At 31.7% G+C, this 23,170-nt stretch overlaps 1 protein-coding gene across 1 annotated transcript in view; it reads left to right on the top strand.

Moving 5' to 3' along the window:
- Window positions 1-23,170, top strand: part of DACH1 (dachshund family transcription factor 1) — a 397,595-nt gene that overhangs the window by 353,988 nt on the left and 20,437 nt on the right. Inside the window, exons 8-10 of the mRNA XM_019738175.2 lie at window positions 4,012-4,159; window positions 7,234-7,377; window positions 7,873-7,941. Of these exons, the coding sequence (XP_019593734.2) occupies window positions 4,012-4,159; window positions 7,234-7,377; window positions 7,873-7,941 (361 nt within the window). The remainder of the gene's footprint in view (window positions 1-4,011; window positions 4,160-7,233; window positions 7,378-7,872; window positions 7,942-23,170) is intronic.

Here is a 23,170-nt window from a genome sequence, read left to right as displayed (position 1 = left end):
GGTTTATGATAAATAACAAAAACACTCATTTTACCTGTATTGCTCTTATCACATAGGAAATGCCACCCATTGAAAGTTTTCAGTTCCAGGATTCAGATGAATACCATATATATATTTCTTATTATAAATCACAACATCACTATTAGTCCCTATGATAATTATATACAATATTACATGAATCTTCTTCATAACCCTGCACAGTGGATTTTGTTGTTATCCCCATTTTATGGGTGAGAAAATGAAACCAGATAAGCCATTTGATCAAAGTCACACAGTGGAGGTGATGTCTGGATTTAAACATAGGTAGGCTAAGGCTAGTTGTAAAGCCCATGTTGCCATATTGCCATAGAGATCATATGAATCTCAAGATGGATTTACACCCAGAAGTGCTTTTGATAGTCTGTCATTCATCCACTTTGGAGAACAGTAACCAAAACATTAAACCAAGTCTCATTTTTGTTTTATTAGAAAAACTTTTGAGAAAAGTACATCAGTTGATGCTGTTGTACATAATTTTTCAGTCTACAAAATTTCCTGATTTCAAGGGACACTAGTCCTTCATATGCCTGAAAGAAATTTTAAAATAAAGGTTAAATAAAGTGGTAGAGTTCTGATCTAGCCTTAGTGAACTTAATGGTTTTGGGTCTTGGACAAGTCACTTGATCCTCCTGGATCTTGGTTTTCTCATCTTTAAAAGGTTTTAGTTAGAATGGTTGATCGTTAAAATTCCCTTTAACCAAGGTATTTAGTTTCATTAGAAGCAATACATTACTAAGCACAAATTTTGTCACGTGGGTTTCAATGACACTGAAGGAACTTTACGTATCATCTAATTCTGAAATAAATTTGCCTAAAATACAAACATAGACCAAGTAAGCTTTTCCTCTATGTTCTAATTAGCATATTAAGCAATGTTTCTTTCATACAATATTACTTTAAGTCTCATATACAAGCAGAAATTTGTACTTTCTAGACTATAGAAATAGTTGAAACATTGCTAGGTCAATTACAGTGTCCTTTTTAAAAGAACTATATAAATATGAATATATATATGTATATTCATTCTCTGAAAAATTATGAAAATAATTTACAAGGAAGATAATTTTAGAAATCAACAACAAAATATTTATTGTATTTAGAAAACAACAACGAAATATTTGTGCATTCTTGCAACCATTACGCCTTACTTCTGGAAAAGAAATCTGAGGTCACACAACCATTATCTCTTGTAATCACTGTGTCGTAGAGTAAGCTTAAAATGCGCTTCTTTGGAATTGTTATTGTCCAACTTCAACATCATGAGAACTGACCTCGCCTTGGAGAAAATTTCATGTTTTAAATCTTGTGTCTTTTGCTATACCTCACATGGTCATCATAGAATTTTGCTGGGTACAACATGTCCATGTGAGACCCAGTATTTAGCGTTACCTTTTGCACATGATCTACCTGGAAAATTTACAGAAGTTACACAAATCTGAAAGTACTATTACCACGGCTAGTTAAAATGGTGTCCTAATGATTTGTAGATGTTATGAGCACTGCTTGCTTTGCTATTGCTTTTCCCAGCCCCCTGCTGCATTGAAATTTAATCAGTTTTCTGTATTTTTTTGCAGCAGAGCTGTCATGGGCAATAATGTATTTTTGCATATGCATCAGTTTGGCTCTAGTGCAGATTTTTGTTCACACTGGACTCCTACTGATGTGCACTGATTTAAAGTCTATAAATGAAACTTAATTTTATACAGCTTATAAGTAGTCCCTAGAGGGTATTGGATCCTAAAAGCTAATATTTTTCAGATATAATCAGCAGGAATTGGTAATGTATTACCATTAATGACATTAGCAGCAAGTGTAACAAAAGGCAAGAGTAAACATAAATGCTCTTAGCAAACTTCATGCTTTCCAACAAGTATTATTATAAAATAACACACATTAGGGTTGCTGTTTAATGCTATTCAACATGTTTATTCATAATGATTGTTTCATATTTAAAGAACACCAAAATATTATGTTTTGTCAGCCAAGGACAATAATAGTTTAATAGTAATTTATTTTAAACAGCTACTGATAATACAACCAATCAACACATTAAGTGGTGCCAGCATTGGCATCTTGCTAAATAATCTCTAGACATTGCACAGAGTACATCTTTCAAAGATAAGTCAACAAGAGCAATCAGAGCAGAAAATTAGAATTTGGTATCTTAGAATTAAAATACAGCTAAACTAAAGTTTTAATTGGGGTGATTTAAAAGGGCACTTGATGTAATGATCTCTTTCATTTGTTACTAAGTGTTTGTTCCTGATGAAGGAAAAACATACACAGGAATGTGGCTGAATTGAGTGAAGACGGCAGTTTCCTCAGCAGCTATGTTTTATTGTTAAAAACAAAAGAGTAGGGAGGGGCAAACTGCCATGTAGAAATCCTCCAGCTTGTTTTATATCACAAGACTTCATCCAGGGAACTCAGGATCAGGTGTAACAAACGTGACATAGTCTATATGTGCTTGAAAAGAGAATAAAAATGGTTTATAGCAATATTACATTTGTGGGCTCAACGAAGGGCACATCTCTTTTGTGCTCAGAAGTCAAGTTGCAGTTGAAATTTCTGATTCAAAGTGCTTATGTTGTCTCCTCCAAAGGGGGTCACATTCAAGAGTGTATTTACAAATGGCACCAACTTCCATTTCATTTATAATTTCTGTTGAAAATTTCAGCCTCTGATGTTCATGGACCAAGGCAAAATATCTTCTACTTCAAAATAGCATTTTATATTCCTGAGTTGATAAGGATACCAATTTTAGCTCTTATTTTTACTACTAATATTACTGACAATTTTCTAAAGTAGCTTAGGAGAGGGCACATGCAGAATTCTTTGGATATGTTTCACATATTATTCTCATAGTCTCATTTTCAAAAATCTGAGAATACCACTAAATTAAAAAAATATACAGCACATCCAATTGTATATAAAATATGCCATAATCAGTTCTATAAATACATAAAATTTGCTTTTGCCATATACTTTTTAATTATTGTACTGTCCAATAGTCCCCTAGGAGTTATTCTCTATTTATCATAACCCTTTTGAATAACATTTTAAAAACCGTGCACTAAGTTTTGGATCTCTTACATATATTATGTATCTCAAGAAAAATATACCAGAATTATTGTTTTTATTCATCAAATTTTTAAAATTTACTATATGGTAGGTGCTCTCTGAACCCTGGGGACACAGTATAATACCAAATGAGAGAAAATGTCCTGGCCTCAGAAAACGTACGTTTTAGTGTAGGAGACACAACATAAAGTAGTAAGCAAGTACATATATAACACTATTACACAATAATAAATGTTATGAATAATTTTTAGGAGAAAATTACAAGGTGGATTTGCAGGGCTATTCCAAATAGGGTGGTTAAGAGAAGGCCTTTCTTGAATGGTGACTAAGCAAAGGTGAAATGAAATGAGGTCATGAGTCATATGAAAAGTGGGAGGAAAAGCATTTAAGAAGGGAACAAAAAGAGCAATGTCCCTAATGTAGAAACAAATTGGTGCCTTGAGGAATGTAAAGAACCCACTGTGCCCAGTGTGATCTAAGAAGGGCATGGTGACCCCTGAGCTCCAACAGACAGGTAAGTACTGTCAGCATCACTTGGGGTATCATAAACCGTGTCAGAGAATTACTTGTGGAAAAGTTTCAGTCTAATTTTTAATTCAGTTCTTATTTTTTAGAAATCTTGACGTGTTGCCCTCATTTAGCTTCAGATTGAGATATTCTAATTAGGAACAACTGAACCTGATGCCAAAAATATTTGTCTTCCTAAAATGTTTTAATTAGATTTAGAAATTCTGTGCTTTAAGTTATAGTTCTTGGCCTAGTGAGTTCAAAGTGAATGCACAAGAATGAAAGAATTTGATAAGTGGTTTCTTCTCTGAAAATGCTTTTAAGTAATGAATGAAATGTGCTTTGTACTAAAATATTACAATACCGAATACCTTCTTTGTACAGGGACTCTTGAAAGTTGCCATAGATAATGCCAGAGCCCAAGAAAAACAGGTCCAACTGGAAAAAACAGAGCTGAAGATGGACTTTTTAAGGGAACGAGAACTAAGGGAAACACTTGAGAAGCAGTTGGCTATGGAACAAAAAAATAGAGGTATTTTCAAACTTCCAAATGAATTTAATACTTTATGTAAAATATTTAACATAACAATGCTATGCTTGGTGATTTGCTATGAGACAGTGCTTTTTATTTTTACTTGTAGCTGAAGTTCAGAGCAGGATTTAAATCCTGGGCTCACTGTATTTCTTAATTTCTAAAGTACATGGTTTCTCTTCTGTTTATACCTCAAGATATTGAAATATATCTATTATATCATTCATCACATATGTTTTATTGCTTACAGAGTTTAATAAATTCATAATTTTGAGAAAGAATGAACTCTGATAAGGTGACAGCCATGAAGGAAAATTTTATATTCATTTACAATTGCCCTTTGAAAAACTTAAGAGTTAAAGTCATAAAGCTAAAACAGAAAATACTGATTATTGAAGCAAAGCAGATTTAGTAAGATATTTATCAACTGAAATTGAAGACTGATGAATATCTGAACAAATGGCCCAAGTTGAGTGTTTGTATAATTTTCCTTCTGAATGCCTCATTTTCATGCAGCAAGGTCAAGTACACATTAGAATAGAAACCAATAAGAATTTTTATTAGAGAAAAATAATGAAATTATCAATCTATTAATTGCTTCTTTTAACATATTTTGCAGTGTATGTATAGATGATTTTGAGGGCCATTTGTATGTGTGTGTTTATTTTATGTATAGGGTTTAGGAGTATTTTCTTTACAACCAACTTCCCTTTTGCCTCAACTATAAGATTGTTCTAAATGATCTAGAAGGAATGCTCCTTTTCTCTTATGTAATAAGTATTTAATATAAATACTCCACATATTCTCCTTTCATGCGTTTGGCATGGTCTTTTAAAAATTATTGTTTCTGTTTTGCTTTTAAAACTGGCAGAACACAGTAGGTTTTTTTATTAGTTACTATAAAGCTATAGCAAGTGGGCTCCTGGGATGAGGCTGATTTGGGAAGCTGTCACCTCAGGTCTATAGTACAGTTCTGAATAATGTGGTGTCACATAGATTTAGGTACTAAAATCATCAAAACTAGGTAATTGTTGATAACGGGATATGTTCTAACTGAATAATGAAATTTGGTCAAGGAGTTCATGATATTGAACCATCTTCCATGAGTTAGCCATGTCTTGATTTTATTCTCACCTGGAGAAGTTTTGGGTGTTTGTTTGTTTGTTTGTTTGTTTGTTTGTTTTAACAAGACTTAAAGTCAGACCCTTGAATTCCTAAAGGAAGCTTTTGGTTACTTGAGAGATCTCCAAAATTTTATTCGTTCAAACCTGTTGGAGGATTTACATTTTGTTTTATTCCCTTAACCACTAGAGGGCAAAACATTTCACAGACCACACCATGAGCCTCTCATTTAATTAATGTGAACAATAAATTACAGGTAATAACTGTCAATAATTATCTATTGTGAATGTATCTATTGAAGCAGTGTATTATCCTGAATAGAGAACATAGCGATCCCATTTGGTTCAATCACACAGGAGGAACCAGTGAGTGGTCAATGGCAGCATGCTGGATATCGAGCTTTAAGTGCCATGAGAGTGTACAATACAAATAAATAATTCAGAAATTACTGTTTCTTTTCAAAGACACTTATAAGTAATCATCTTTGGAAAAGGAAATCATAGGCGAGTGACTTTGTTAACAATAGCATATGATTTTCACAGTATTAAATAAACGAGCATTTATTTGAAACCAGTTTTGTTTTACCTATAGGTAAGAGTGTAACTAGAGTACATTTTGATTTAAAAAAACGTTTCTGTTAATATATAGTATTAACAACAATAGACTCAACAAGTTAATGGTCTGCAATTTTAACAATATTGATAATTATAAAATGGGATATCTAGAAATTAGAAATTGAAACAAAAATTCTTTCTTGAACCATATTACCTTATTTTATATTTGGATTAAATACTGTGTTAAATAAAAATGTTGTTCTTCTTTACTCTGTAGAAAGAAATCAAACAGTAAACTGGGAATGATTACTCCTTATGACTAACTCTACCAGAAGGATTTTGTCATACTAATTCTGTCACATTCAAGTCCACAATGTGTATTAGCCATCAAAATCAATATTTCAAAGAAAAACATTTGTATGCTTCCCATATGATGATTGCTTACCATATATATATATATATATATATATATAGTAAAGGTTAAAACAATTATTGTACTGAAAGTACAGTTAACATACGTTTTATAAAAAACATGTAGTTATTATTTGTTGATTACATATTGTATATGAATATTTAAATTGTCCAGTAGGAAAAAAAAAGTATATCATAATCAACTTTTTGTATGATAATCTACTTTTTAATATAATAGCACATTATTGTTAGCATATTATTATTAGCAGTGAGATTTTATACTCCACCAGATTCCTGGAGTAAAAGTATAACTTTCTTAAAATATGCTATAGTGCATATAAATTTGCTATGAGAAAATTAGTAAGATCTCTGAGTAAATTATAATAACTTCATCCAAAAAAATTCAGCTTATAGGTATATGTTAACAATAATTAAGAATATTTAGCTCCTTATATACAATAGTATTTATTGCATTTTCTAAAATTTCAAGAAAGTGTCATTAAAATATAGCTTTTGTAACATTGTTTTGTAAAGCATTTATAGGGGAACTACTCCATTAATTACTCAAAATTTGTGCTTCACAAAGAGATAGGAGGCATACTTATGATAGTTTACACTGTTCTAACTACTCTGCACTATTCTGAATCAAGGGCAGAGACTAAGCCCAACATTTATTTAATTAGGCTTCCTTCATCAGTGAATTCAAATATTTACTAAAATTAGTTTCCCATTAAATCTGGCATTAGAAGGCATTCTTATAATGAAATATAGTTCAAGACTAAGTAAAAATTGACCTTGGACATTTTACTGGGATTTATTTTAGGTAAAGTTGGTGTTTTTTGAACTCCCTCTGCTTTGGTAGATTCAATCAAACAGAAAAAAAAAAAAAAAAAAAAAAATATATATATATATATAAGGAAGATAGATCATTTGTAAGTGAACACTGCAAAAATTTAAGAAAAAAATAAGGTACACTCTCTTTTCTAGCCATAGTTCAAAAGAGGCTAAAGAAGGAGAAGAAGGCCAAGAGAAAATTGCAGGAAGCGCTTGAATTTGAGACAAAACGGCGTGAGCAAGCAGAACAAACACTAAAACAGGCAGCTTCAACGGATAGTCTCAGGGTCTTAAATGGTAAGAGGGTGCATCTTTATGCCTGGCTAACTACCTTTCATTTTGAATACTCAAAAGACAATTTAGCTGTGTAGTTTTAGACATTCCTGTGTCTGGTCATTCATTAAACTGTGCTTGTACCTGAAAGCCTGGTGCGAGGAATAGTCACGTGTGTTGAGAAATGCATTTTTTCTCAAGTGATAACACTGTGGTGTCATTTAACTCCAGGATCTTGGACTTGACATTGTTTTTCTTTTTAACCAGTCTCTACTGAAACAGGATAAAATATTAATCTCACTTCCCAACCACCATCTTTTTTTATGAACAATTTTGCATTATTTATCTATTCAAATCTTTTGAAAATTCTTATGGTTATAGTCTTTGTTCAACCTTTAAAAGATGACAAAGATTTATGTAATTTTAATTCAGCACCAGAGTAACAGGTTGCTCTTTTTTTTTAAAGAACAATAGGAATCAAATGAAATATGTGTCACTCTTACCTTTCTGTGCTTTTAGACTCTCTGACCCCAGAGATAGAAGCTGACCGCAGTGGCGGCCGAACAGATGCTGAAAGGACAATACAAGGTAGGAATTTGCAAAAGGCTATAAATCTCGATCTTGCTATATGAGTTTTTCCTCAGCTTTAGCCTGCTATTCAAGCATGTAGCCTACCATCTGGGCCACATCAAAACAAGTTCAAACAAGGTCAAGTTCATCTTGCTTGTTTATATGAGTGAATTCATTTTGTGCCGATAGATTTTCTTTAAATTAACAGGTCATTTCTGTTTATACAATGCAATTAAAAAGGAATAATTAATTTTAAACAATGTATGATTTAATCTTGGACACAGCAAATATGTTTTATTGAATGCTTGAAGCCCAATCTAATACAGGAAGGGCTTTTAAGTTCCATTCTATATAAACAAAATCATGGGCTAATCAAATAGGTAATTCTTAACATTTTGGAGATTTCTTCTCATTTTGTAATAGCGACTGCAAGGTACCTGCAAAACATAGTAGTTGGATGTTAACAATAAATAAGATTCTTTGGTCCTTTGTGGATTTTCCAAGTGTTCTATATACCATTATATATATTTTAATAACACAAATCTGCTGAGCAAAATCATATGTAGAATACTAAAGGGAGTTTGTTATTCACTCAGAAGAGCTAAATGTGTATATTGCCTAGACCCCACTATGATGAGAGGACAGAATCTGAAGGTAGCATTTATAGTCTAACATCTATAATAGACAATAAACTCAATCTAACATCATGAATACTAAACAGTAAAAAGAGCGTTTGTTTTCTATTTTAAATGAAGATGATTCTTCAAAGGGAAGCCTAAAATGATTAACTGCCATAATCCTCCCAATTGCTTTTATTTTGCATTTTAAGCTCAATCATTTTGGGGATATTGTTTGACATAAATTGTGTTACTTAATCAGCTCCAAATGTCATTCTTAGTTTAGTGTAAAGGAAATATATTTTTGTAAAGTCTCATATGTGCAATAAGTAAACATCAGGAACATGAAACATTCCTGGAGAATGTTTTCTGCCTATATTTATTTACCTGAGACTATGATAGTTATTTTTTTAAACCCTGAACTTGAACCATATGTTATTACAAGTTATCTTCTTGGATATACAAGATCAATGCAATTATAGGTGCAGAAAAAGCTCCATATTTTAGAGTCTTGTGGATTTCAGCAAAATTATATATATATGTGTTTGTGCATCTAATATTAAAATTATAAGATTTCTGTTGCATCTCTTTTAAAAATTGCATACACATATTAACAATACTAATTATAAAGCTAATCCTCTTTATCAGGGCCAATAACCTCAATAAAGCCAATGTAAATACAAGCCCTGGTTTGTGTGAGCAGGGGATCCTCATGCACTAATTCAGCTAATGTGCAAAGTGGTCTAAGAAAGCACATGGACCTCCAGGTAGATGTGAAATATAAATTATCTGGTATCCACAGAATTCTCAAGGTGGTCAGAACTCAATTTAAGAAAAAACATAGAAAATATATTCCTGCATATAAATGGCAGATCTGTTGTTAATATTAAGAAGTGTGTGGGCAATGATAAAACCATTTTTCATACTTGACATTATATATATTCCATGAGTTTGCTATCAGAAATATTTTGTTCATCAACAAGGCTATAGTTATGTATATTTGAATTTTAAAAATGCACATATATTCAAATATACACTTCAATATGGATGGAGTATTGCTGTATGAGATTGAAATATTGACAATTTTCAGTTTCTATTCTGATTTTCTTACTCTGAAGAAAAAAATATAATTTTAAGTTTCCTTCTTTTTTGCTGTCCAGACATCAACCAGTTGGATGACATAGAAAACCCATCCAAGCAACTTTATGATTAAGTAAATAAAACATTTGAACAATGATTATACATAGTAATTTACAGCCAAATATAAACAATTATGAGGTTATGTATTGCTTTCGTTTATTGTAATATGAAATCTTTATTTGCTTCATTCATTCATTCATTATGCCTGTCAATTAAAAAGTTGTGCTCAATTCTAATGTGAACAATCATACTTACGTTTGGATTTAATGATTTTATCATATTGTTCGATGCAATAGTTAGTTGTCAATAACACACTTAAATAATATTCATGATTTTAACTAGATAACATGATTTTTTTTCTCTAATGTAATTTTAAAAAGCACTATAGATGAATATGTGTTTCTATGTGTTAGTGGCTAAAAATTCATGTCACCAGCAGATGAACTACCTAAGACTTAAAATATCAGAATGAAGAGATCATCTTTTCCTACTGTAACTCCAGTAGCTAAATAAGCTCATTTAAGTCCTTTGAAGCTTTTTTTCAACCTTAGAAACTGAATTCATACATTTGGAAGCTAACGAACAGAATAAAATTAACTGTGAACAAAAGAAATCAAAGGGAAAAGACCGTATTTAGTTAAATTCTGAGTCTAAGCACAAGAATGAGAGAGGCAAAGAAGAAAGAACCAGAACTCATTACTAATTTGTGAAATGGTCTGTGTCAGGCATTTGGGGAGCCATGAGCACCTGCTGTTTCACAATTCAAGAATGACACAAACACAGCCTCTTGCTCCCTTCGCTTTCCCTCTCATATTGTCCCCAAGCCCAGGTGTTATAATGGTCTTTGTAATCTTTCTTGCTCCCAATCCAACCATAACTGAAATTATTCTCTACCCCAAAATAAACTCAACTTAATGAGGACAAGAGAAACCCACATTTCTTTCTGCTTGTCATGTATTTATTTTTTTAACATTTTGGCCATAAATAAATGGAATGCTTGGTCGGAAAGTTAGTCACCTAGCAGACAGGCACTTAAATACTGCTCAAGTGCCAAGTAATTACCTCCTATAAGTACCTCAGGTTAGACTAAATGCTGTCTCATTGGCATTAGTGTCAAACTATAGAGGGGGAGAAGAAACCAGAAAGCAGTTTACAAAATATCCTTGAGCCAAGAGGCCCGAAGTAGCTTACTTATCTTGATAAGTAAGGTAAATCAGCTTATACTACACTGTGATATATTTCTCATTGCTGATACCTCTGATAACTAACTCAAAATTCCTGAGCTTGGAGGAAATATTGTGAATGTAGACTAGACATCCAAAACGTGACAGTAACTTGTTTCAGGAACTGAACTGTATGGAGTTTGACTCTCTCATGCCTTGGGTCTTATAGATTTATATGTTATGATTCATATTGGGGTTTGAAAAATTTATCTTTTAAGCGTTTTGTAAGATCTTTTGAATATGTAGAGTAGACAGGATTCATATAAATACTCATTGAGCAGTTTTTTGGACTAGTCAATAAAAATCCTCCATAATCCTTTCTGTACCCACACATGTAAATACAAATCCGCACGCTGTCACTCAATGGCTTTCTTTAGCTAAGTCCTAGTCTCTGTTTATTCTCTATCCCTAAACAACAGTATCCACCTAAATGGATTAATTTATTATATCTTTTGACAACTTTTAAAAATATTCTTCAGCCCATTCAGACATCTGTTAAGAGCGCCGGATAATATCCAACTTTCATTTCGCTGTCTCACAGGGAAGTCAATGTAGACATGAAACCAAAAGGCTCCTCTACCCCCGCCCCTGAAAACCTGTCCTCCTGCAGCGTTCCCTCCCTACGGTACCCTCACTTGTCCAATTTGGTATCCTCCTTAATATATAAGGAGGGAAGCATGGAGTTTGACATCTCCCTTCCTCATCCTGTATACCCAATCACAACTCTCTGCATTCATTCTCTGTGCTTCTATCAAACTGGATTCCTTACGCCACCCCCCTCCCCACCCCCACGCCCAGAGCCTCACCTCTCTCTCCTTCCAGGGACATTTTCCCTTTTCTCTGCCTTTACTTACCCAACCTTTAAGTCTCTCGCATCTTAGAAGTTACCGCCACTTCACACCTATCCAGCTACTCCTCCCTGCCTCCTGGGGCTAGTTAAGCCTCTTAGGTTTTCACCACACCTTTACCTCTCCACAGTAACACACTGTGCATTTATAGCTCCTTCTTCAAGTCTGCTTTCTCTCTGCACAGGAGCCAGGCAGAGCACAAACCATGCCTATGTGGTTTACTGCCATGCCCCTAGTACCCAACAGTATGCTTCACACATCCTGGTGACTGCTATGCTTTCCTCAAGAAAGGTACCAACCATGGTGACTTAGAATCTATACTACATCCTGTGAATTCCAAAGATCCTTACTGTTCTCACATTTCTCCGAATTTGGTTGGAGAGATTGATGGGAGGAAAGGATAATATGATTCTGCCTAGTCAAGTCAGAATTACAAATACAGGCAGAATTAATTTTTATTTCTGATAGCTGCATTAACAATATGTGTTTATTTTTCTAGTGTGCATTTATAATGTTACTTTCTTCTTGCACATTTGACCTAAGATTTGGATTTTGTGAATATTCACTTACACCCAATTTTCCATTTTAAATTTATGTTTAAATTACTATAATCACATTTCTTAAATAATATTTCTTCTTTGGTTTAATATACATTAGCCTCATGCTTCTTTTCACATTTGTTTCATATAATTTTATGTGATTAAATCTTCCATATATATTGTTGAGGTGATCAATATATAGACATGAATTATAGCTTGGGAGAATCATGGATCAGTGCAGTTTTACCTGTTTTTTATACATTTCCAAAAAGTCCGCAAAGTTTACTTTCAAAATGGTAACTTTTGCTTTTTCTAAGTAAAAATCTGTCCTTTTAAAAACAAAAATTGTTAAAATCAGTGGAAATGCAGACCACTGTTCCTCTGACATCTTAGAATATCTGCAAGTTATTCTTGCAAAATCTGGACTTCACTTGAAAGTACATCTCTTTTATTTACATCCAATGGCTATAATCAAAACTGTTTGGCTTTTTTTTTTTTTTTTTTTTTGACTGATCTCAGATCATAGAAAACCAAACATTCTTTTAAATTAAAAGACATAAAAGACTTGCCTCCACATTAACAATCTTTTTCTATTCTAATTTAAAAATATCTTCTTTCTGCTTCCTAGGTATTTGGAGATAAAAGTTAAATTTTAAAGTTATTCATTTATTCAACAAATATTTATTGAACGCTGGTGATATGCCAGGCACACTTATATGATGTTACTGCCTTAACACTGGGAAAGGGTTTTAAAGATTAATTAAATCTATTTATTTTGCAAAAGAAGAAACAGGGCTTAGTGAGGGTATATGACTTGTTAAAGGGTTATACCGTGAGTTAATGGGAATTGGTAATATAACTTGATTTAGATGCTTTTCACATCTTTTTTAGATTAGGACTGTTAAAATATTGCTCTTCTAAAATACGTGATTATTGTTACAGTAGCCTTCTCTTATTCACAGGGAATATATTTCAAGATCCACAGTGAATGCCTAAAACCAAGGATAGAACTGGACCCTATATACACTATGTTTTTTCCTATATATACATACCTATGAAAAAGTTGAATTGATAAATTAGGCACAGTAAGAGATTAACAACAACAACTAATAATAAAATAGAACAATTTTATAATAATGCACAGTAATTGATGTTATGTGAATGTAGCCTCTCTCTTTTCTTTCCCTCTTTCTCTCTCTGATAATCAGTTAATAACCAAGACAGCTACTAAATTACTAACGAACAGGTAGCATATAGTGTGGATATATTGTACAAAGGGGATGATTCACTTCTAGGGTGGGAAGGTGCATGATTTCATCAGGCTACTCAGATTGGTGTGCAATTTAAAATTTATGAATTGTTTATTTAAGGAATTTTCCATTTAATTTTTTTGAACTGCCATTGACTGTAGGTAACTAGAATTACCTACAAGCAAAAGTGCGGATCAGGGAGGGACCACTATATTATTTGTTTAATAACTCACAGCTCAAAAGTATTATAACACAGGTCATTCTTATGAGTGGAACTTAGATCTTTCTCAAGCTTTTTTTTTTTTTTCCATTGAATCAAATGTTCTAGTACTCAATGAATTTCCTAGTAATACATTTTCTTTCTTTCTTTTTTTTTTTTTTTTTTCCTGGACTTACTGATTACATAGTAAGTAGTAGCACTCATTTATTAAAATAGTGAGGTGGATTAAGAGTTGATATTTGTTGAATCTTTCCAGTATATTCTAATTTAAAGGTGAGATAAGTAAAGCTCAGAGTGACTGATTAACATTCTCATATTGGCACTCTGAACTAGTGGGGTTGCTGATATTTGTTTTCCTCCATGCCTTGATGTCTGGACTTAATGTATCTCTCCTAGGATAAATATTTACAGCCCCATCACTCATTTTGGATAATTAGCACATCACCTGTTAATAACTTCGTAAGTTCAAAACAGTCTACTGACTGCTGCTACAGAATGATATACACCTGGAAAAAAATATTTCCTTTCCAGCCTTTTACTTTTTAATCAGCTGTTATGCATATACCATGTTTATAGATACTTCCAGACACACTGGGGAGAATCTCACCCTAAGTGAAGAAAATAAAGTGGCAATAAAAAGAATTAAGAAATTAATCATATTTATATAAAAGACTTCTCTACATTCATTAGCATGCAAAGAAGTTATGATAAATTTAAAATCAGACAAAAATCCAATTTTTATTTAATATAAGACATTTGAAGAGTCTCTTCATTTCTTTTGCAGGATATGTTTGAATAGAGTTGCTAAATGGTATGCCACGCCTTTTATACTGTAATGGTCTTAAATAGAACTTTACTAGTACTTACCACTTTTAAGATCATTATGAAAGTATTATATCCATTTGATTTCATGTAATTGACTTATACACATTTTTATTTCTAATCCCTAAAAAAGAGACCTGTAAGTTTAATGTAGAAGTGGGAGTTCTCTAGACAGCTCTGTAGAATGTAGCAATTAAAAACTGCTAGGAGTTAAGTCTGGATTCAAATCTCTGCTTCACTCTTTTTTACCCTTTAGTAACTGCTTATCCTCAGAGGGTTGTTATGATAATTAAATACAACAATCCACATATAGCACTTAGCACATATCAGGCAATAGTAAGCACACGGTTAAGTTTTAACTGTTAATGTTAAATTTTATTATTTTGTGTTAACATATTTACAGTGCCTAGCAACGGGTAAACATTGAAGCTATTATTACTCTACTATTACCCTGATATATATGTTAATTTTCTTTTTTCAAAAAACTAGTCTAAATTTATAATATAATGTTGATTTAGTTCTATAGTAAAGTGTTTTCAGAAATCCGTAAGAATTTTTTTGTTACCTGAACCTAATTTTTCCTATTTAAAAATTTTTTTATTTAGCTTAAAAGGTGAAGACACTAAAAAAAAGGTGTAGTTTGCTTAAAACTGATTTCTGGCCTGCCTGAAGTGCATATTGCTATTGTTTATTCACTTACAAATATATAATCACCATAGGGATTGCCTCAAACTATTTTTCTTGATTTTAAAAAATAAATATTAGTATTATATTATTATAAGCGAAACAATAATAAATTTACTTCTAGTTCCTTGGCATTAGTTTCTGGTGTTTGGCAGCATTTCGATGCAGCTAATCAATTTAAGACAACATTGATTAAGATGAACAAAAGATGATATTGATTGCAGGTAGTAACCAATAAAGAGGCTACTGTTCCATGGTTATCATAGGTCATTGTTAACTATTCATTTAACTAGACAACCTGAGTTTTTATTATCAAATATAACGTCTCAGAGATACTCATATTTTAATATTTATAAACTTTTAGAAAAATTTTAAAAAATAATTTTAGTATAAGCATTTCAATTTTTAAAGAAATATATAAAAAAGTAAATGTTGTTTTTAAATGTAGCTAGAAATGCTTAAACTCCAAATGTTGAAGGCTTCTTGTAGGTTTGGTTGGAAATAGCTTCTTATGTAATTTAAAGTAATTATACATGAAATTAGACACAGTGAGCAGTTAAGTATGAAGTTCTAAATAGTAATACAATGTAATTCATTATAGTTTTACTTACGTAAAATTATTTTCAATGTATTATTTGAATAGAGCTAATTTTCTGAACTCCTAGTTCTTATCGGAAAAATAAAAGAGTGATGGTCATTATTATACGTTTGTCTAGAGTTGTGACATATCACGAGGTTTTATGAAGTGATATCAAATCTTACTACATTGCCTAAATATTAGGTAGAGTACATTAAGGCAAAATGATTGGACTTTGTTTGTAATATATTTGGCATCATTTTTTTCTCAGTAAAAGTAATATAATAGGTGGTAGGCACTGTGAGAGTTTAGAAGAGATAGGGGATATCAGGAATAATGAATTGGGTTTGGAGTTTTAGAAAGGGGAAATGGACATTTGTACAACCAAATTATTTTTTTAAGTATTGAAAGACAGCAGTTATTAATGGAAAATATAATGTTTTGTTAGCACACACAAAGTTGAAAAATTGAATTACATTAGGTTGTTCATAAACATAATATTGACTTGGCTTGAATGCTGTCTGAAGAACACAATCAAAGAATAGTGATTAATGAAAAGTGGAAAAAATATTAGCAGGGGGGCCATAAAGATCAATGCTAGATCCATTTTCATTTAACATCTTAATTAGTGATATAGAGGAGTGGTTAATGAAATTTACAGATAATCCTAATTTAGAAGGTATGACATACATCTGAGTGGACAGTGTAAATATGCAAAAGAAGTTTAGATAATTTACAAATTTTGCGATGAATGAAATGAGAGTACCTATATGAAAGAAAATTTGATTTTAAGATCTGTTTTTAGTAAGCATTGAAAAACTCAACAAATATCAATGATAATAAATATCCACTTACAACTTTTCATAGTACTATACTAAGAGTGACTGGTTGCAGGACTGAGAAAAGTATCAGAGAATAAGTAGAACAATAAACCTCTGTCATTTAAATGAGATATATATATATATATATATATATATATATATATATATATATGTATATATATATTTTTTTTCATTGATGATACTTTTTATTATTATGACTAACTGGAAAGTTTAAAAAGTTGTTTTTTTCATTATGGTCAATACATTGATTTCTTATTTTTAGGCAGTATCCTATTATCTTTAGATTTAAGGAAAATTTATTTAAAATATGTTTTTATTTTGAGTCTTTTTAAACCTTTATTATTAAAGAAAAATTTTGATGGCAATTATATCCAATTAATTGGTTTACTATCATAAGTAGAAACTGTATAGAGTATCTACCCAAACTGAAGAAGGTTACCATTTAGTAATATAGATTAGTGGTTCATATTCACAAAATCTGCTTTCTCTTTTTGTATCTACTCTTAAACAGTAAAAGTACCCTGGCCATCTAAAAGAAACTCTAATGAATAATCAGAGTGGCTTTTTAAAGATGTAGCATAAATACAAAATATTTTTGAGAAATGTTATTTATACTTTAAGAGTTATAAAAGTTGTAAAAGACATTTAAATTACAGGAAAAGAACTCTCATTTTTAAAGTCTATTCACTAAATTATATGATTTGTATGAACCAAATTTAAAAAATGGTAAACACCAAATTAAGAAAAGTGGTGATGGAAAGTATGTCATCGATTTTGATAGCACATACATGTTTAGACATTGTGGTATATAACACCCTTTGCTATAAATTTTCCTTTAGAAAAAAAAAAATAAAACATCATCATTTGGACTATGAATGTAAAAATGCTTATGGCGCATTATTTCACCTCCCATGGTTAGAGACAGAATGCAGACATGCCACAATAATGTTTTTTATTTCTACTGTTTGAACCATATTAATGAGAACATCATTTTGGAGAACTAATTATTTCTATTTGTCTTGTGTCACACTTTCTAATTCCCCTATATTAGCACAGCCAAAGCAAATTAATTGCTTTTCCAGCAGTTGAACCTTGTCCAAGAATGAGCTCACATTCCCTTCCAGTTTCCCTGTTTCTGGGAGTGCATTGTGTCAGAAATTTCTCTTGATATTAAACATAGTCTAGAGAATATCTTTACAGATTTTTGTGCACTCACTTGATGCAATTTATAAGTTTAAGTGACCCGCCAGGAAAGATAAAGTTCTTAGCTGCAAGATTATACATCAAAACAGTTAAAGTGAAATTAAAATTAAATGAATGAATCTCACTGAAGCAAAAAAAGCAGTAATTAATGGTTCCCTTAATTGTCTTCATAAAATATTTGCATGGGTCTAATTTGCATAATTTGCATGTATTAATTAATCTTTCAAAGGAATTTTGTGCTGAGAGAAGCCAAAAAATCTCTTTGTTTTATTTAACATCTAATGAAATATTTATCTTCCTTAATGAACTTCTCATCTTCATTAAAATAAAAATTGCACAAGTTTGTATGTTTTAAATGTTTTTATAATTGAAGTATTCAAAAAATCTCTTTAGACTTACAACAGCTGAGAAACAAACACAATATTTAGCATTCAGTATCATTTTAACAACAGCAACATTTTTTTTAAAAAGCCCAGTTTTGCTTTCTCAAATCTGGCAAAGCATTTGGTAAATGAATAAATGAATATAACTATTTAGTTTTAAAAGTAAAATTTGCAAAATCCTTATCATTTTTTTCAATGGTTATGTTATTTTTATGGCTGAAATAGTGGGTGACTAGAGGGTATATATATGAGAAAAATCAGTATGTTTAATAGTTTGGGAAATGGTTCATTGGTTGAAAATATTTTAACTGTTTGAAAGAAATTAGTTCATTAAAATCCATTTGCTATTATTAACAACTACTAGATCTACTGACAATGTTTCCAGGCAGAAGCTCTGTAGTTCCAACTTTATTCTAAATCTGCCTGCTGGAGATTTGCAGCAGGGGTTTCTCCTCTCACAAACTAAGAGATCAAGGTGAAAACCAAGAGATGTGCCTTGGAACGGGTGAAATCCAAAATTTCACCAAGTGCCAAATAGTGTATATTCAAGAGGATGAGGAAGAGTGTGAGGAGAGAGCCTGGAAGATAAAAAGATTTAAGGGAAGGGAAATTAGTGATCTGTTAATGGTATTCATTTTGGTGCAATGAAGAAGATCATAAAACAAACAAACAAACAAATAAACAAAACAATTCTGACAAAGAACATCAACTAACATTTCCAAAGCAATTTAAAGCTGGCTCAGCCTTTTCTCATACATTCTTTTTTTGATCCTATGGCATGCCCATTTTATACTATTTGAGGAAACTGAGCCACATGGAAATAAAGCAAATTACTTGGAATCAAACTGTGGGTCCCTTTAACTCCATATGCTATGCTCCTACATAACACCAATCTTCTATCTCATGATAATTTATGAAGTGGCTATGAATGGCTAAATGTTAAACTAGATAATGAGGGTAGCATACATTTATAAAGATTAAGATTCAAAATGCAAATATATAGTTCTTCCTGTGTAAAATTTAGTAATGTGATAAAATCAATTAAATTGACTGGTTTCCTGGAGAATTCATCTTTAGGGAAGTTAAAAGCATTTCTGTTAGGCACCAGTTATTTCTTAGCCGTGCTACCACTCTCATAATTTGCAATTTCTAATGAAAGTTCCCTAATATAAAAATAAAAATAAATTCATTAGGCTTCTAAGGTTATTATTAATCAGCTACAAAATAAATACCAACACAGCTCTTTTCTAGCACTAACATTGATAATTTGTTTATATAACTGATTTCTAAAGGATTAAAATTAATATTAGTATGACTTAATCCTAGGAGAGCTGGTAGACTGCGAGCCACAGTCTAGTGTCAACACTACTGTTCATTAGTGTTCTGACCCTGGTAACTCACTTTAACTGCTAAGACCTGATAACTGCTATTACTGATTGTTGATCCTGTCAAAATGGCAAAGACATCTAATTATTTATAAGTACACACGCACACACACACACACACACACAAGCGCACATGTATGTGTGTGCACACACACAAACACACTGTGTCCGTTGTTCATTATGGATGAGTGGATTCTGGAATCAGACTACTTGGATTCGAATCTCCACACGGCTGTTTATTATCTGTATAACAACAAGTATGTAAATCAAACTTAGATAATGATCGTAATATCCACTTACTGAGTTGTTATGGGGATTAAGTGAATATATATATATATATATATATATATATATATATAAAGTGAATATATATATATATATATATATATAAAGTGAATATATATTAAGTGAATATATATTAAGTGAATATATATATATATATATATATATAGCTTAGAACCTTGCCTGGTAGAAGCTAAGTGATAATAAGAATTTGCTATTTTTATAATTATGTACAAATTTAATGCAATGACACTTAACAGTAGTAGTCACACTTATGGTAAAAATTAAAAATTAAACATTATTTAGATGAAGAAATTCTTAAACCAATGAATATTTCTTCCCTATGTGACATATTTTTTCTTTCAGCATATTCTACAGTGGAATATAAAAATTATATTCAACAAATTTTCCAAAGCATTTAAAAATTTAATGACAGAGTGTGAATTGCAATATTTATGTCAATTTAAACAGCATGACTTAAGATTTATTTGCAGTCACATATTCTGTATGATTATTTATTGCTTTCCAAATTAAATAAAAATAAACTGATTATTTTTGACTCATTTGAGATGGAAGCATTAGAGATTCTTAATTTTTTATTGTATTTTGGCAAATTTCTCTTAATACGGTTGGTATTTTCATATAGTGAGGAGTAACTGCAGTCTCTTCTAATTCATATATAATCATACTCCAGAGATAGTAAATCTCTAAACATAGTTCCACTTAAGCTTACTAATTACACCTATAAAACGATGAATGATGGCTACAAATTATTGGATCTGACTCTCATTCTTTATTTATTTCTCCCAGGGAGAAAGAGAAGTGGATGGGGAGAGTTTAGACCATAAATTATTCCCATACATAATCAGGTGTGCTGTGTTTAACTTTGATGCTATGCTGTGGTTTTGCATTTACTTATAAAATTCCCATTTTAACAGATTAAAACTATTTGATTTTCAAGGTAAAATGATGCCTACTTGTATTAAAATTTTTCAATGCCTTTATTTTTTCTTAATGGTTTTTACTGGTTAATATAATTTTAGGTCTATCTTGTTCCAAGTTATCATAATCTTTTGACTGTTTTTTATAAATTTCTTCAGCAAAATCATATGAAATGTCACATTTAAGCCTTATCCCTGGTTAAAAGATTGGGAAGCAATAGACATTTTACAAATGAGAAAAGAAGATTTGATGTAAGACAACAGAAATGGAAACTACATTCCTCTTCTAAACCCAGTGATGGTTAAGAGTTCTAGCCAACAGTTGCCCAAATAGGACCGTTAGCTCAGTACTATTATATTTGTTTTCTGAGGGAACTCAGAAATACACATTTTTATGTAAAGTTGTAGATTAAAAAAAAAAAAAAACAGAAACATGGAAGTCTTAACAAGATAAATATTTACTTATCTTCTGTAGGACAGGGAAAATAAACAAACAAACAAAAAACAAACAAAAAAAACATTCAATCCAAAAACACTCATAGAATATCAGGCATCAGTACACAAACCAAATTGCAAATAGCAATTAAGTCACAAGTTAGAGAACAGCTCTCCTAGCTTTTCAGAATGAATGCAACAACTTCCTCTACCGGCTTTGAATTCAGACCTACTTTTTAGATAATATATTGAGGCTTACCTTTCTACATCTTTCTTCAAATTTATGCAATTCAGATTACTCCCATTGTGTTAGGCATTTAAGGGATATAATTATTGCAAAGGATTAAAAATGCCAATTTTTTAAAATTTTGCAAATTTTAATTCTAGTTCTTGAATTATTAGAATAAGAAGCATTTAAGAAATTGCAGAAGGTCATTTAAAAGGTTGTTGAATTATAAAGCGTAGCTAATAGGCTTGTATTTCCCTAAGAATTCAGAACCAATCCTGGTTAATGTATCTGTCTCAATGAATGAAAAGGGTGAATTAAATTTGGTAGGTAAAAAAGAAAAATGCTAATGGCATAGCACTCATACGTTTTTGGTCCATCTTTTGGAATACATTTCTTATAAGTCTTCTTGTGTTTCCAGGGTGGGATCTCACTGAGATGTGTGATATAATTGCACTAACTTTCGAAGGTTACCAGAGGCAGAATGAAAATGTGGCTATAAAAATCTATTTCTCTGTGTCTCCAAAACAGTTTCTGATTAGTTCATTCACTTATTCTTTTGTTTAGATTCCACATATAAGTGAGATCATATGGTATTTGTCTTTCTCTCTCTGATATAGAGGAAAAACTGAGGGTTGCTAGAGGGGAGGGGGCTGGGGATAAGGGGGAAGGTGAGGGGATTAGAAAACAGTCAGTAACCACAAGATGGCCATGGGGTTCTGAAAATTAATTTGGGGAATGTAGTCAATAATGTTGTAAAGGTTTTGTAGGGTATCCGATGGACACTTGTCTCATTAGGGAGACCACCTCAGGGATGATGTAGATGCCTGACCCTGCACTGTACACCTGAAGCTGAAGCTGAACAATAATGAATGTCAACTACAAGTTTGTATGTATATGTATGTATATGTACCCTGCTTCTTGTAAGTACATATATATATATGTACTTACAAGAAGCAGAGTACAGCATTAGGAATAGAAACAGTGGAAATGTAATGGCTCTGTGAGATGTCAGAGGGTTAGTGGATGGGGGAGGGGGTTCACACAATGTGAGGGATATAAAAGATAAACGTCTAAGTATTACTTTGTCTTGTGCACCTGAAATTAATAAAAAAAAAATAACACCTGTAAATATCAAAAAAAATTAAGATTGTGTTTTGAAAATTTACCCATTTTCTTTCTGTGGTAAGATGATTTTGCTACTTCTTAGCTAATTGAGTAGAATATAGTCACTGGGATCATTTGAGATCTGTTTTCAATAACTCAAGATTGGAAGAACACAATATATTCACATCATAGGAACGTTTGTAAAGAGAATTGTGTTAAAAGTGGTTAGAAAATTAAATTGCTGTTGTAGGAAAAAAAAATCTATTTCTCCATGTTATACTATTCCTTTATTTATAGATAAGGTATTATACTCTTACAATGAGTTTTTCAAATGCAGACAAAATTCAAGTGGTGACTTACTACTCTTTACACCTACAAATATAGCAAATGAGGGCCCCATTTCTCTGAACTGAATTGGGTTCAAATTAGACAGAAACCTCCTCACTGGCTCTTAAATTACCATTGTCAAGTGCGAATCCAGGGCAGAGGATTGGTCATCAACAAATTAGAGCTAACACTGCAA

Source organism: Rhinolophus sinicus, linkage group LG04 (assembly GCF_036562045.2).
Source record: "Rhinolophus sinicus isolate RSC01 linkage group LG04, ASM3656204v1, whole genome shotgun sequence".
Taxonomy (NCBI): domain Eukaryota; kingdom Metazoa; phylum Chordata; class Mammalia; order Chiroptera; family Rhinolophidae; genus Rhinolophus; species Rhinolophus sinicus.
The sequence above is the reverse complement of the archived record's forward strand: the minus strand, read 5'-3'. Positions and strand labels throughout refer to the sequence as shown.